Source organism: Balaenoptera acutorostrata, chromosome 8 (assembly GCF_949987535.1).
Source record: "Balaenoptera acutorostrata chromosome 8, mBalAcu1.1, whole genome shotgun sequence".
NCBI lineage: Eukaryota > Metazoa > Chordata > Mammalia > Artiodactyla > Balaenopteridae > Balaenoptera > Balaenoptera acutorostrata.
The window spans coordinates 81,341,082-81,355,798 of NC_080071.1; the positions used below are offsets into that span (position 1 = coordinate 81,341,082).

Genomic DNA, 14,717 nt, shown 5'->3' on the forward strand with positions numbered 1-14,717 from the left:
TATAAAAGAGAGACACGTTGCTATGATAGTATTGTATCCTTCAAAAAGCAACAGGAACAGAAATAGACACTCAGAAAAGAACTAGAAGTGTCCAGAGTTCAGAGCAGATCTAAAGCATCTGAGCATAGCAGAATGCAAACAAATCCCAGTGTTGTCTTGAAAATAAAAGAAAGAATCTGCTTGACTAATTTAATGCTGTAAACAATGGGGACAGGCAGATGCAAAGCTATGTACAATGCTTATATTGGGTCCAAATTAAAAGTGGATTGAGCTGCAACCTGCTTTCAAATGCAGCTGTCAAGAAACTAATAACAAACATGACAAAATAAGAACAAAACTTGATTTTCTAAATTGCCTTCTGTGCTTTAAATGAATTAAATATGATGGCCAACTTCAACAATATTTTGTATTAAATTTTTTTGAAAATTTGAGCAAAGTATAACAAGCCCTTGTTTCTCAAAACGGTATATTTATAAATGAAATAAATATTCAATTCACAACTTCTCAAAAGCCAAATTATCTTTTTCTCCTTGGAGTGAAACAGAACTACTTGCAGTGAAGAGAAGCTTATGTTGGGGAAGATTACGATGCCTAAGTGGTTTTCCATCTCACTCTCCATAATCTCCAAGATAATGGCATATAAAACAGCAAAAAAGAAAAACCCAAAGCAGAAAACCAATGGGACATTTTTATAATCTTGAAATGCAATGTTAAGTCATTAAAATGATAATCAAGAAGTAATCGTTTTCTTCTTATTACTCCTCAAAGTTTCCTTTATTTCCCTGAAATCAGTATCCTTTGCGACCGATGCAACTACTTTGTTCATTCAAGCTCACCACAGTCTATCTACGTGACTTAATAAATAAAAGGAAACTGGAAATATGTCCTAATGCCACACGATGTGCTTAATGAGTTGTGGCAAACTGGTCTCTTTCCACAATATTCATCTGGAAAAGTTTTGAAATAGATACTCCAATAAAACCACCAAAGCCAATGGAGGACTGAATATTGAAGGAAGTTATTCAAGCAAAATATGCCACTGTACCTATTATGTGGCTAGCATCTTTTACAGAATTTTGCCGAAACAAGAGAAGAGTTTTAAGAGGAAACACACAACATCAAATCCAGGTTACTGGTATTAATGGCTACCATCCATGCTGTCCTTTCCATTCTCTGTATGCTTATTTGTTCATTCATTCAACAAAGATATATTGGCTACCTTCTATGTGCCAAGTACAGAGCATTAAAAAATGTTCAAGCGAACTGCTTGCCCTCATTGAACTTACATTCTACTGTAATGTAATGTCAGGAAAAAATAAGCAATATATATATATTACATATGTATAACATAAGGTAGCATCATGCAGTGATACATGTAACATCCTTCTTACATATGTTATCAGAACCTATTGTTTGAGATGTGTCACTCATGTTTAATTACTCAGGCATGTGCTATATCTGTTCTGTGTTTTTCGGTGCATCCTCCCACAGGCCAGAAGTTCTTTGAAGACACAAACCACATCTAATTCATGTTTGGCTTTCCCACAATGCTTTGCATAAAGCAAAAGTTTCCATATGCATTTGCTGAAACAAATCCTACATCTAAATCTCACTGCTTAAATGACACACCAGCATCTATCTTTGTAGTGCTTCTTCTGCCTGTGCGGCTTATGTAGGATGAATGTATGTATCTATGCAAGCATGCCCACTGGATGTATGATCACTAAAGCATTTCCTCGGGTATCTTTCTGTAACTTTGGACATTCTTCTGCCTCAAATGTCATTTTTCCATTTATTAGCTCTGTGACTTGGGCAAGCCACTTTATCTCGCTGAGTTTTATTTTAATAAATTGGGACAATAATAATGCATGTTCCATCAACTGTTGTCAAATAATGTATTAGATGAAGAAGATTACAAGTGTCATTCTGGTTTTTATTATTATCATGGGAAGTGAGATTCTTTACAGCCAAGGTTTGCTAATGGGGGGTTTATAGGTCATAGTTGGCTTCTAAATTTATTTTCCTTGGGAGGTACACATTTTTTCCCCTCCCAGTTTAACTGCCTTTATATGGGCACACACAGTCTGAGCTGTTTCTGTTATCTCACAGCTGACCCTACTTCCTTCCTGTAGTGGCCTGAGCTGCAGAAGGCATCTGAATTTCTAGACTCTGGTTAAGCCCCTAAGGCCGTTGTCTTGGAACCCACATCCACAAGGTGGAAGATCAGCACCTAGGAGGAAATCAACAGCATTCAGCACGACACCACTCCCATTTAAGCCTTTATGTATCAAGTGACATCAGTCATTGTCACTGTTGAGGTAGGGACCCTAGGAAGCTGGGATTCCTGGGCTATTCACTCCCTTCGCAGTGGCAGGATCTGGAATGTATGGATGGATGGATGGACCAATGAATGAATGAATGAATCAATGAGAAGACTCTTACGGAACAAGATAGGATAGCTTAGGTCCAAATAGCCCTTAGTCTCAAATCAAAACTGAAGTAGCAAAAATTGGAAGTTCTGCTTCAGATTGGGAATGAAGGGTGTAAAACAGATCTAGTACTGTTTGATGACATTGCAAAAAAGTGGAAAACTACTGTTAGGTCTCTATTTTACCAAGATCCAGGAAATTTCCAATCATAAACGTCACCTAAAGTCTCTGAGTAGGAGTTTCTCTCTATTTGAAGTCGCCCTTGAAATATATTTCTAAGAATTCCAAGGATCATTCTTAGGAAAGCACAATGATATAGAATGGGTCTGAATGAAGCAAACTAAAACGGCTTGTTCACTCAAGACTGTTATGTGCATGAATGCCCTGAACATGCTGGGTGGTAGGTAGCACTTCCTGAGGCAAACTCTTTGTTTCTCTTCTCTGTTTTATTCAAGGGAAACTGACAATGATTCTTGACAAAATAGGTCTGACTCATCCTATTATTCATTTGCTTTGTGCTTCTGTGTGTACGTGTTTCATCTCCAGGCACACTTTGTGCCTGAGAACTTGCTGGAACAATGACTAAACTTGCACTCTCTGATTCAGTATCTTTTTTTCCAGATGCAAAATTTACAAGTTAAAAAGAGCTGTAAGCAAATACATAAGAACTGGCAGACATAAGGTGACAAGGGACCCAGATGTCTACCTTCCTAAAGTGATCTCAAGAAGCTAAAGGTCCCTCCCTCTATAAAGGGTAACAAGCTCTTGATAAAGAGGAATACAAATATAGGGATACAGAGCCGAACCCTTTAAAAGATAAAATACATGTTCCCGGGTATTTGAATGGCTATCTATTGGAAAGTGAAGTAGGATTATTCAGTTGTGCTTGAAGGTGCAAAATCTACCTTGGAGATTCCTACCTATATGCCCATTGTTTCTATGCATCCTTCCAGCCAACCCAGAAGAGTTTATCACTGTTCTGTGCTCCTAGAACATTCCATAGAAAGTGCCATTTATACCTCCATTATAGCTCTTGAGACACTGTGTAATAGTGAGTTATGAGCCTATGTCCTTCTCTGGTCATGATTTCAGCAGGGAATTCCTAATGCCTAAGCACAGTTCCATCATGTCATAAGCACTAAATAAGTTTGCTGGATGAATGAATGAATGAAGAAAGAAATGGATAAATTAGCAAGTTTAGGTAGATATTTCAGGAAGGTGAATCAATATTTTCTAGAAGGGCTTTCCTATGATGGGGTGTTTATCTCTCAAAGTTGTGACCTTTGCAATTAATGGAAAGACTAGGAAAGGATGGCTGAGGACACACTATCTCCCAGATCCTTATCACATGTTAGCACATTTATTTTAGTTTTACAGATGAGACACCAGAAATCAAAGAGCTTGAGTAACTTACTCAAGGCTCTCAGATAGTAAATGGTGAAACTAGGATTCGAACATTGACCAGTAAAAACCCCAAGCTTACGTTTTCCTTAGAAGACATTCTCTTTCCAAGGTACTGCTTAAGCAGAGACTGAAACACAGTCTAAGATGTCATGGAGAAAAGGGACCTGTAGTGGAAGGTCAGATTAGAGCACTAACTAACTCTGTGTGTTCAACAGAGCTACAAGGTTCTTGGAAGAAGAAATTACACAATAATTCATATCTCTGCAAACTTAATAGCTAACAAGGGTTACAATGATACTTCTTAGAAGATGATGACTCATTTGCTAGAGCAAGTTTGGAAGTACAAATAGAAAAGAAAATAAGTTTTTCAGCTCAATGTCTGTAAAATGTAGTTATTGATCTTTAACCTATTGCTAAAGTATTATTTCATATTTCTAAAGCCAAAGAGTCTCCTTTGTGACCAACAATAGAAAACTATCTCCACCCTCCACTAAGATCCTTATTGCCCTTTCCATAAGGAAAGTTGGCATCTGTGTTAAAAAGCAGTTAGCTTTCATTTCTAGTGGAGGACTCAGCAACACTTAATTAATTCTTTCCTTTTAAAGTGCAGCATTATTACTTTCTGGAGAAATTCCAGATTTTAACGGATAAACCATCCAGAAATAGTCTAGGCTTGAGTGACTAAAGAGAACTCTATTTTGCATTCACACATCTGAGTGCCCCTGGTATTAATCCGAAATGTAATCTCAGCCATGTAGCAAGTTATGTGAATGCTGGTGGTTTGGTGATAAGGTAAAGAATTGTTCCTAGTGGTCTGTGACCAAAAATAGAGTCCTCAACCTAAATGGGCCAGCATCTTAATGTGAAATTTGAGGGAAGACTGCTAAAACACTTGATTGCTTCAATTTTTACATGAGAGAGAATAAGGATAGCTATTTCATCAGAGTAGAAAGAATAAAATTTTTGAAAATAAGATGTCCAAGTGAGGCCTATGGATATATTTTGCTTCCCTTTGCCACCGTGGTCCATGTCAAACTTAATACTAAGGACAATAATTTGAGGACCAAGGCTTTGCAGAACAGCATTGTCTGTTACAGCAGGCACTGTGTCTGTTTCTGAGATTAACTCTTGAGAATCAATGTAATCCTTGCCTTTGAAGAAACCTGCTCTTCGAAGAAGGATGATGCATTTATACACTGTAAATTTACTATCTTATTATTTATTACCTAATAATAAAGATAACATTCATGAAGAGCCTACTTTGAACTATGTGATTTACATATAATCTTACTGAATTCTTTAGCTTGGTGGATCTCTACACTACAGCCATGCAGGTGGTCATTTTCCTCTTTGCCTTGAGTACAGCAGACTTGCTCTTGCCTCAGGACCTTTGCACTTGCTGCCCCTGCATATTCTTTAATCTCTAGATCAAATATTTTATCTTCATAAATGTTTTTCTCACTTCTGGAGCATAAAGATTCCTTTGCAACCTCACCATCGTCTCTCTACCTTCTGTAACCCTGTTTATTTTCTTTATTTCAGATTTTACCAATCATTCCACTCTGTTTATTTCTTTCTTTACGTATTTTCTGTTTTCCTTACTTTATTGAAATGAGTTTTGTGAAAGCAGGTATCTAGGCTGCCTTGCTCTCCACTGAATCCTTGGAGTTTGAAACAGTTCACGGCTCATATCAGATACTCCATACATATTTTTGGAATGAATGAATAATGATTGGATGAACACACATTTCGATTAAAAAAACTCGGGGGAAAAGAGATTTCTACTCACCTGCACCACACCTGTACAGGAATCCAAAAAGATGCAACCTTTGGGTTCTTTGGATATTTTTTCATCTTTGTAAAAATTCATGATGTAGGAATTATCTGGCAACTGAGTCAGCTGGAAGAAGCGCTTTTTGAATGACTAAATAAAGGGAAGAAAATATAAGGAGGTAGTTCAAATTCACAGAAATTAGACTACTTCTAATTCCTTCAAGAGTGCTACGTTTCTAGGGCACTGTTCTAGAGAAGAACGTCCTCCTTTCTCATAAATAAAATATGACACGAAAAACAAACTCAATGCAAATGGCTCTCCTCTGTTCTGTGACCGAAGTGGAGGAGGGTGTGAAGAAAGGTGGCAGAAACAAAGATGAGTCTTGATGTCTCCTTACCCGAACAGTAACGGTATTATTCACGGTGCTGTTAAAATTCCCCTTGTAGAGCCAGCCAGACTTGAAAACTCCGGTTCCTCCCATTCCCCCTCCGCCCTTGGAGGATGAGTGAGAAGTGGTATCCTGTACAGAAGGCATCATTAGCATTACAGCCATCTTTTGTGAATCCCAGATCTTAGACACTGCACTTAAAAACGAGACTCCTTTTTCTCTCTTTGACTCATCTTAAAAAATCATGTTCAATTTCAAAACACACGTGATTCATTTTATCTAAAAGCCTTCACACCAACAGCTACTGCAGCTTTAGGAGAAACTGGTCTGAATTTGAAACACGCTAGTGAAAGACAGGAGCTAATTATCCTCATGTTTTAAACATTTCACTTTCAACCATTTACTTACTTCATCCTTATCAGCATCTTCATGGTCAACCTCAAAGGAATGTGAAGGAAGTTTCTCCGGTTTGTATTCTGCTCTGATATTAAAAAAAAAAAGATTCTGATTTGTCATTTGAGACATTGCTTTCAGCTGGGTAACAGCTATTGTGGTGGCTTTCTTACACATTTTTATAAAATAATATAATCTCGTGAGGGATCCATTTCCTTTGGAAGTATTAACTTTCCCCCTACACCATTATATCTCATCTCCAGTAAATAAATCTCCATTTTAAACCACAGAGTTACTACTTGTACAGATTTACACATGTCCTTTTTAATTAGATGAAGATAAGTGGGATGATTTTAAGGGCTTGGTGATTTATATTTTCCTTCCTCCACATTTTGAAGTGGAATATAAAGTACTGATATTTTCATTATCTTTTTTTTTTTTTTTTCCCTTTGCCTTTATGTGACATGTCCAAGGCTACAGGACAGTCATTTGAAGAACCACCCAGGGCTCTGGCCACCAGGCTGCGCTGCTCCCCTAACCTTGGCCTCTCCCCAAAGCCTGCACCAACGTGACTTAGCAGCAATTGTGCTCACTTTGGGGATTTCCATGGTAGCACAGAAAAGCCTCTTAGAGCATCACTGACCAGCCCAGAGGAGCAAGAGCGTACACTTGGCTCCAGAAATGGTAAAATAAGACAGAAATAAACTTTCCTTGGCTTGATTCTATCTCATAACACATGGTTGAATGGAAACCAGACAGTATCATCCAAAATTCAGGCATTCCTTTATACCTAACTAGAAAATCCTACACGGAGAATTGGCATGGGAGATTTGTTTTCTTTAGAATGATTTTTATTATGTAGAAGCAATCTCAGAATTTGACTATTGAGAAAAAAGCCCAGGGGCACATTCAGTATTCCCATTACAAATGGTTTCCTATGTTGATGGTGTTCCAGATAGCACGGTGAATGACCAAGGACTCTTTATATGTATTCATATATGTCTATACATACATGTGTATATGTATATGTACACACACACATATATATATTATATATGTACTCATAAAATCACCAAGCCGTGCATTCACATAGGGATTCAGTGGATTCAAACGGATTCAAAATATTCTGTACCCTCCTTCTGAAAGACATAGAAATGCCCATTCCCAGTTCATAGCAGAGAAAGAGCACAAAAAGAACACCGTCCTCACTATTAAATTGTGGAAAAGCCTGAGATCAGAACCACACCCTCCATACCTGATCAAAGTTTTTTTCTATTGTGGTAAAATATACATAACAGAAGAATTACTATTTTAACTGTTTTTAAGTGCACAGTTCAGTAGCATTAAGTAGATTCACACTGTACAACCATCACCACTGTCCATCTCCAGACCATTTTTATTCCCAAACTGACTCTGTACCCATTAAACAATAATTCCCCATTTTCCCCTTTCCCCAGCCCTGGGTTATCATTCTACTTTCTATCTCTATGAAATGAACTATTCTTGGTACTTCATACGAGTGGAGTCATGCAATATTTGTATTTTTTGTGGCTGGCTTATTTCACTTAGCATAATGTCTTCAAGGTTCATTTATGTTGGGGAGTGTATCAGGATTTCATTCCTTTTTAAGGCTGAACAATATTCCATTGTAACCTGGTAAGAGTTTGTGCTCCCAGAGTCATTTCCATTAAGGTATCCTGGATCTACAGAATTAGGACTGTCTTCCTGTAGATGCTGAGCGTACGTCTCTTATGATGCTCTCCTGGTTCTGTTATTTGGTCGCCTGTCTTAGCCCTCCAGCAGATTATACACTTCTTGAAACCAGTGACTCTAATGAAGTCCCATCTACATCTCACTCAGCTTTTTTCTTTCCTGTTGTAGACATGATCAATATGCATTTGCTGACTGAATTATTGAGAGGCAAGGTGAACAAGGATATCACAGAAGTGAGATAATATGAAAAGGTATAACTTAAAATTTTGTTTTTGGAAGGCATCTTGGCGATGTTCTTTTTAGCAGTAGGACACATTTTTGGTGATCAAAATCCTAAGAGGCACCTCCAACATGTTAAACAGGTTTTTAAAAAGTATCTTATTATTGTGAATTTATCCTATAAATTCAAATTAATGAAAGTCCCTTGCTACTAAAATTCATAACTAATAAAAATAAAGCTATTCTGGGGTACAAAGTACTTGATATTGAGTGTTATAAATGATATCTAGAGTCTCACTTCAGTCCTAATTCTAATTTATTTCTCTATTTTGTTTCGGTTCCACAGTCTTGATAGGACATCTCAAGACCCATATATAAGTAGTTGCAGATGGTAACAGCTTTATTTCAAAGCCAGAGGCTTGAAAGAAGAGTGGTAGGAAATGTGTATTTTGAGGTTATCATCACAACAGGTTCAGACACATGGTAAGAGTAAGTGATCAATAAATACTTGTTAATTAATGTGTTTGAATTTACTTGCATGGGTATGTGTTAGTCCAAATTTCAAAAACATATTAATATATAATACAACCTTCCTCATCCATTATTTATTTGCAAGCTCAAAAATATATACCAAGATAACAGAGATTTTGTACTGAAGTCTAAATATGTACTAAGTAGCATATTCTTTTTATTCAAATGTATATGCGTATAATCGGACTTTTGGACACAAATACTGGGAATCCACATCTAGTCTAATCTTGCTATTTTGCTGAGAAGAAAACGAAGTCCATAACAGTTACTCACATAAACACATAGTGAAAGAGATGGGGTCAGAAGCCTTATCTCTGAGACGATACTTCCTGTATTACGGACGGATTAGTCCAAACCATCTTTAATAAGCATGTTAAGTACGATTGCAGCCATTTTTCTCTTGCAAAGGATCCTGGTGTACCTGTAGTTCTTTCTCCTTCTTGCAGAACCTTAGAGATACTCAAGTTTGTGCCAGCTGCCATTGATGTTAACTTGTTCTGCCTCTTTTGGTTAGGGTCAACCTTATATGAAGGCAGAACAGGTAACAGACCACACTATTATTTTGGGACCACTGGGAAATTCTCCCCATCCCACCAAAAATACTCCTCTTCTCCTTAACAACATCTTGACATTCCTTGAACCAGAAGCAGTTCCTTTTGCCTTTTCATTTGACTGGCAAAATAAAGCGCTTAAACACAACCCTTTCCTCAACCCTTGCTCCTTCAAGAGGTGACACACTGCCTGAGATTCAGAGGCAGGTTCAAAGGGCTTATTTCTGAGCAATTACTCAAAGTATTTTGTCTGCAGAGGAGGAGACATGAGTGTTCCAGGATTCTTAAAATGATGGCAGGGCAGTAAAGGCACTATTAAGGAAACATCCTACGTGAAAGATAAAGGGATGAGTAGGGAAAACTGAGGATGAGGCAGCAAAGACAAACTTGAACTGGAAGGTCAATGTTTGGCTCCGGGGTGGCCCTAACTTATGTGCTAGTCCTTTCCTGCCCGTCTCCATTTGACCTTGAGACAGTTCTATTCGTTTCTGAATTCTTTACTCTGTCCTCTTTTGCCAGCGTGGTTTATCCTTTCTTTTCTTTCTTACAAAAGAATAATTTTATAGGCATTTGTTCTTGATAATTGTGGCTTGCGATAGAGGCCATGTTCCACAGTCCAACTCTCATTTCTGCAAAGGTAATTATAAAAGTGTAAAGAAAGGAGAGAAGGAACAGCCTTTCAAACTAGCAATGAAATAACAAACAATTGAGGAAACAAAATAGGATTTTCATGAATCTCAGTGTATAAGGTTAAATACTTGTGAGGGTTTTTCCACAAATCTCTCATCAGAGAATTGAAAATAGCAACTGAGATAGCCTATAAATGATAGTCAAAGTTTCACAAAAGTCCATGATTTTAAAGTGACTTATGGACAACTCAGCTGAAAATGCTGTATCGACAGGAGAATGGCTAAACAAACTGTAGTAGATCCACACACAAAAGGAATGTTACTCAGAAGGGGAAAGGAGCTATTGATACATGCAACAATGTGGATATCACTCAAAGCATCATGCTGAGTCAAAGAAGTCAGAAACACAGGAATACATATAGCATGATTCCAATGTTATGAAGTTCTAGAATATGTAATACTAATCTGTGGTGAAGAAAATCAGAACAGTGGTTGTCTCTGGGGAGAGAGGGAAGTAGGGGTGAGGACTGACCAGGAAGGGGTAGCAATGAACTCTTTGAAGGTGATGATATCATCCCTTATGTCAGTAGGGGTTTCAGGTGCGCAGGTGTATGCACAAAGTCATCCAGTGGCTCACTTACAACTTGTGTCTCACCTCCTAAAGTTTCCCTCAAAAGAAAAAAATAGTAAACTGTAAACATATATGTTTATAGTTAATGGTATGCATTCTAAAGTGTTTAGAAGGGCAGCAGACAGTGTGTTGGTACTTTAAACTCACTTTGAAATGATCAAAATATAAGATGGTCTGGTGGATGGCAAGAGGGATGGGTGGATGGATGGATAATGTCATAAAATACATACAGCGAAATGTAAAAGATACATTCTAGATGGTGAGAATATGGGTGTTCATTGTATAAGTTTTCCAACATTTTCTGTATGTTTGAAAATTTGCATAACAAAATATAGGGGGGATTTTTTTAAAGGTGTTGAAGAAAAATGATGTCTCCTGAATTTTTTTTAATACTAAGCAAAATGTTAAGAAATTGTGCAAAAATATATATAACTATTCTCAAAGAAAATAGTGAGTATGAATTTCTCAAGAACTTTCCCCTGGTATTTTTGAAGGACAGATGATTTTGAAAAGAGAGAAGGCGGCTTCATACAAATACTAAAAAAATTTTTTTTAATTTCCCAAATGTTACGATATTACAATTTGTGAGGTCTCCAAACTCTTGCATAAAAACAAATTTTCTTTAAGTTTTCCTTTTCAGTTCACTTAAGTATTATGACTCAAAAATAAATCATAAGATATGATAGATAAGACCAATGAGGTCACTAGCAAAACTCAACCAACTACATTAATCCTTAGTCATATTCATGCAGACCTTATTGTTCATCAAAAAAAAATGTGCAGACCAGGGAGTGTCAATTTAGGTCATATCTAGGGGTGTGGGATGGGTGAATGTGCATGCTTTTTCGTTGCTGGCTTTTCTTAAATCTGTTTGCTTGATCAAATTCACTGTGAGTTGAGAGCTGTGTTAATTCTTGGAGGCTATTCCTCCTCGTCACTAAATGATCCAATTTCCAGATAGTACCTGTCACATAGAAGACCTGCAATAATGACAACCACGTATCGGAAGATAAATCCCCAAGCTGAGTAAGCTCTCCTTCTAAGGGAGGAGAGAGTCGGTAATTAAGCATAAATAAACAAGGTAATTTCCCTGGATGAAAATGGTTGGGAAGAAAATTAAAGAGGAGAAGAGAAAAGAGTGATCCAGGTAGGGGTGGCAGAAGCCAGGTTTAGAAAGGGTGGTCACAGATGGCCATTTCGGTTGAGAATGAGAAGAAGCCGGCCATGTGATGATCTGGGGGAAGATCATTCTGGCACAGGGAATGGTGAGCAAAGGTCTTGAGGAAGGATCAAGCTTGCAGCATCCAAGAGTGGACCGCTGGTGGGGCTGGAGCACAGTGAGGGAGGGAGAGAGACAGGAGGGGAGGTCAGCCTTGTAAGAAAATGCCCTGGAGCACGCTTGGTGGAGGGTTTAGACATGGGGGCTACTGAGAGCTCTTCTTTACCGTCCCTCTTCCCACTGACCCACAGGGCACTGCCTCCTTGTCTTTAAGTAACCATCATCACTACTCAGTCTCATATCTGCAGGGCCATTAAGCATGACCTTTCTCTCTTCTGGAGGCCATTAAAAGATAAGCACCTCTGGCTGCTGAAGGTAAAATTCTCCCCCCAAGACCACTGTGGGTCTCTAAGGGCCTTTGGGTTCCAGAGACGGAGGGCTCCGCAGGGGACTCACCTTCCGGTGTTTGGACCCAACATTAGTTGTCATTTCTGGTCAGTCTTATTTCTCATTTCTATACCCAAATTACCTCCTATACCTCATATAAGGAGTGTGGGGAAGCTTGAGTGGAGTGAGGTTGGGGGCAAGTTACTACCCCTCTCGATGCTCTGCATTCCTTTATACAACAGGGAAAACAGTTCCTACTCCGTGGGGTCGGGCGTGTTAAATGAGATAATGTACAGACGGCACCCAGCACATTCTGGCTCACTGTCGACACTCAAGAAGTGTTCTTTTATTTAAAAAAAATTCGGTTCCAAATCAGCCCAACTATACAGGTTCCATTTTAATTGATCTCCTATCTATCACAAAATATACTCTATGAAATTTTCTTCTTTATATCCACCCAGCTGTGGTAAAACTTTTAAGTATGTCATATATCTCTGTATTTTAGCCTGTGGATTAATGAAATCTGTGGCATCATATTTTTTTGTTTGTTTCACATTTTTTAAATTGAGGTATAACTGACAGATGACATTATGCTAGTTTTAGGTGTACAAAATAATGATTCTGTATTTGTACATACTGTGAAATAATCACCACAGTAAGTCTAGTTCACATCGTTACCATGCATAGCTACTAAGAATTTTTTTTTTTGTGATGAGGACTTTTAAGATCTACTCCCTTGGCAACTTTCAAATATTCGATACAGTGTTGTTAACTCTAGTCACCAAGCTGTACGTTCCATTCCCATGACTTATTTATTTTATAACTGGAAGTTTGTACCTTTTTGATCCCCTTCACCCCACCTCTGACAACTATCAGTCTGTTCTCTGTATCTGTGAGCTTGCTATTTTTTTTTTTCTGGTTTTGTTTTTTGTTTTTAAATTCCACATATGAGTTAGATCATATGGCTTTTGTCTTTCTCTGACTTATTTCACTCAGCGTGGTACCTTTCAGGTCCACGCATGTTGTCGAAAATGGCAAGATTTCATTTTTTTTAATCACCGAATAGTATTCCATTGTGTATATATGCCACATTTTCATCCATCAGTGGACACTTAAGTTGTTTCTGTATCTTGGCTAGTGTAAATAATGCTGTAATGAACATGGGGGTGTGTATATCTTTTCGAATTAGTGTTTTTGTCTTCTTCGAATAAATACCCAGAAGTGGAATTGCTGAATCATATGGTAGTTCCATTTTTAATTTTTTGAGGAATCTCCATACTGTTTTTCGTAGTGGCTACACCAGTTTACGTTCCCACCAAGAGTGCACAAGGGTTCCCTTTTCTCCACATCCTTACCAACACTTGTTATCTCTGGTTGTTTTGATAATAGCCATTCTAACAGGTGTGAGGAGATAATTCATTGTGGTTTTGATTTGCATTTCCCTGGTGATTAGTGATATTGAGCATCTTTTCATGTACCAGTTGGCCATCTGTATGTCTTCTCTGGGAAAATGTCTATTCAGATCCTCTGCCTATTTTTTAATGAGATCGTTGTTGGCTTTTTTTTTTTTTTTTTTTGCCATTGAGTTGTACGAGTTCTTTGTATATTTTACGTATTAACCCCTTATCAGGTATATGATTTGCAAATATTTCTCCCATTCAGTAGCTTGCTTTTCATTTTTTTGATGATTTCCTTTGTTGTACAGAAGCTTTTTAATTTGATGTAGTCTCATTTGTTTATTTTTGCTTTTGTTGCCTTTGCTTTTGGAGTCAGATCCAAAAAAATCATTGCCAAAACCAACGTCAAGGAGCTTATTACCTATGTTTTTTCCCAGGAGTTTATGGCTTCTGGTCTTATACTCAAGTAGTAAATACATTTTTAGTTAATTTCATGTATGGTGTAAGATAGTAGTCTGGTTTCATTCTTTTACTTGTGGCTGTCAGCTTTCCCAATGTTTACTGAAGAGACTATCCTTTCCCCATTGTATATTCTTGGCTCCTTTGACATCATACTTTTTTTATGACATTCTTGTTTCCTAGGAACACAAATTTCAGTGCCAATTTTTATTTCTAATGTGTGAAGTCTTTACATTTTACATTCTAGCCTGAAATAAAGTCTCTCTCCAATATCTTCCTATGAACAGACACTAAAAAAATGAGGTTTTTAAGAGTGAATAATAGCACAATTTTAAATTTAAAGACTAAAAATGAGGGAGATAAACACATATCTTTTTTCACTTCCCCATAATTCCAAGTTTTTATTTTAAAGCCTCAGCAATCCATAAAAAGAAATGATCAGTTTAAATTGGTAGCAGACATAGGAGAATTCTTCTAATCCAGGAGGTATGAAAATGATTTACTTCTAATAGTCTCAGAAGGCCCAAGTAAATTATGTTCCCACTACTGACCTAAATATGTGTAGTCTTTAGTGGGGAGTGCTTAGCTTTGTA

General features: G+C 37.6%; 1 protein-coding gene across 10 annotated transcripts in view; it reads right to left on the bottom strand.

Annotated features, from left to right (window-relative positions):
* The window catches only part of DOCK10 (dedicator of cytokinesis 10), a 289,663-nt gene that overhangs the window by 112,294 nt on the left and 162,652 nt on the right, over positions 1–14,717 (bottom strand). For all 10 annotated transcript variants that reach the window (XM_057551339.1, XM_057551337.1, XM_057551336.1 and 7 more), the window contains exons 5-7: positions 6,404–6,476; positions 6,005–6,127; positions 5,623–5,757 (exon numbers count right to left, since the gene is read on the bottom strand). In XM_057551339.1, coding sequence (XP_057407322.1) covers positions 5,623–5,757; positions 6,005–6,127; positions 6,404–6,476 — 331 coding nt within the window. The remainder of the gene's footprint in view (positions 1–5,622; positions 5,758–6,004; positions 6,128–6,403; positions 6,477–14,717) is intronic.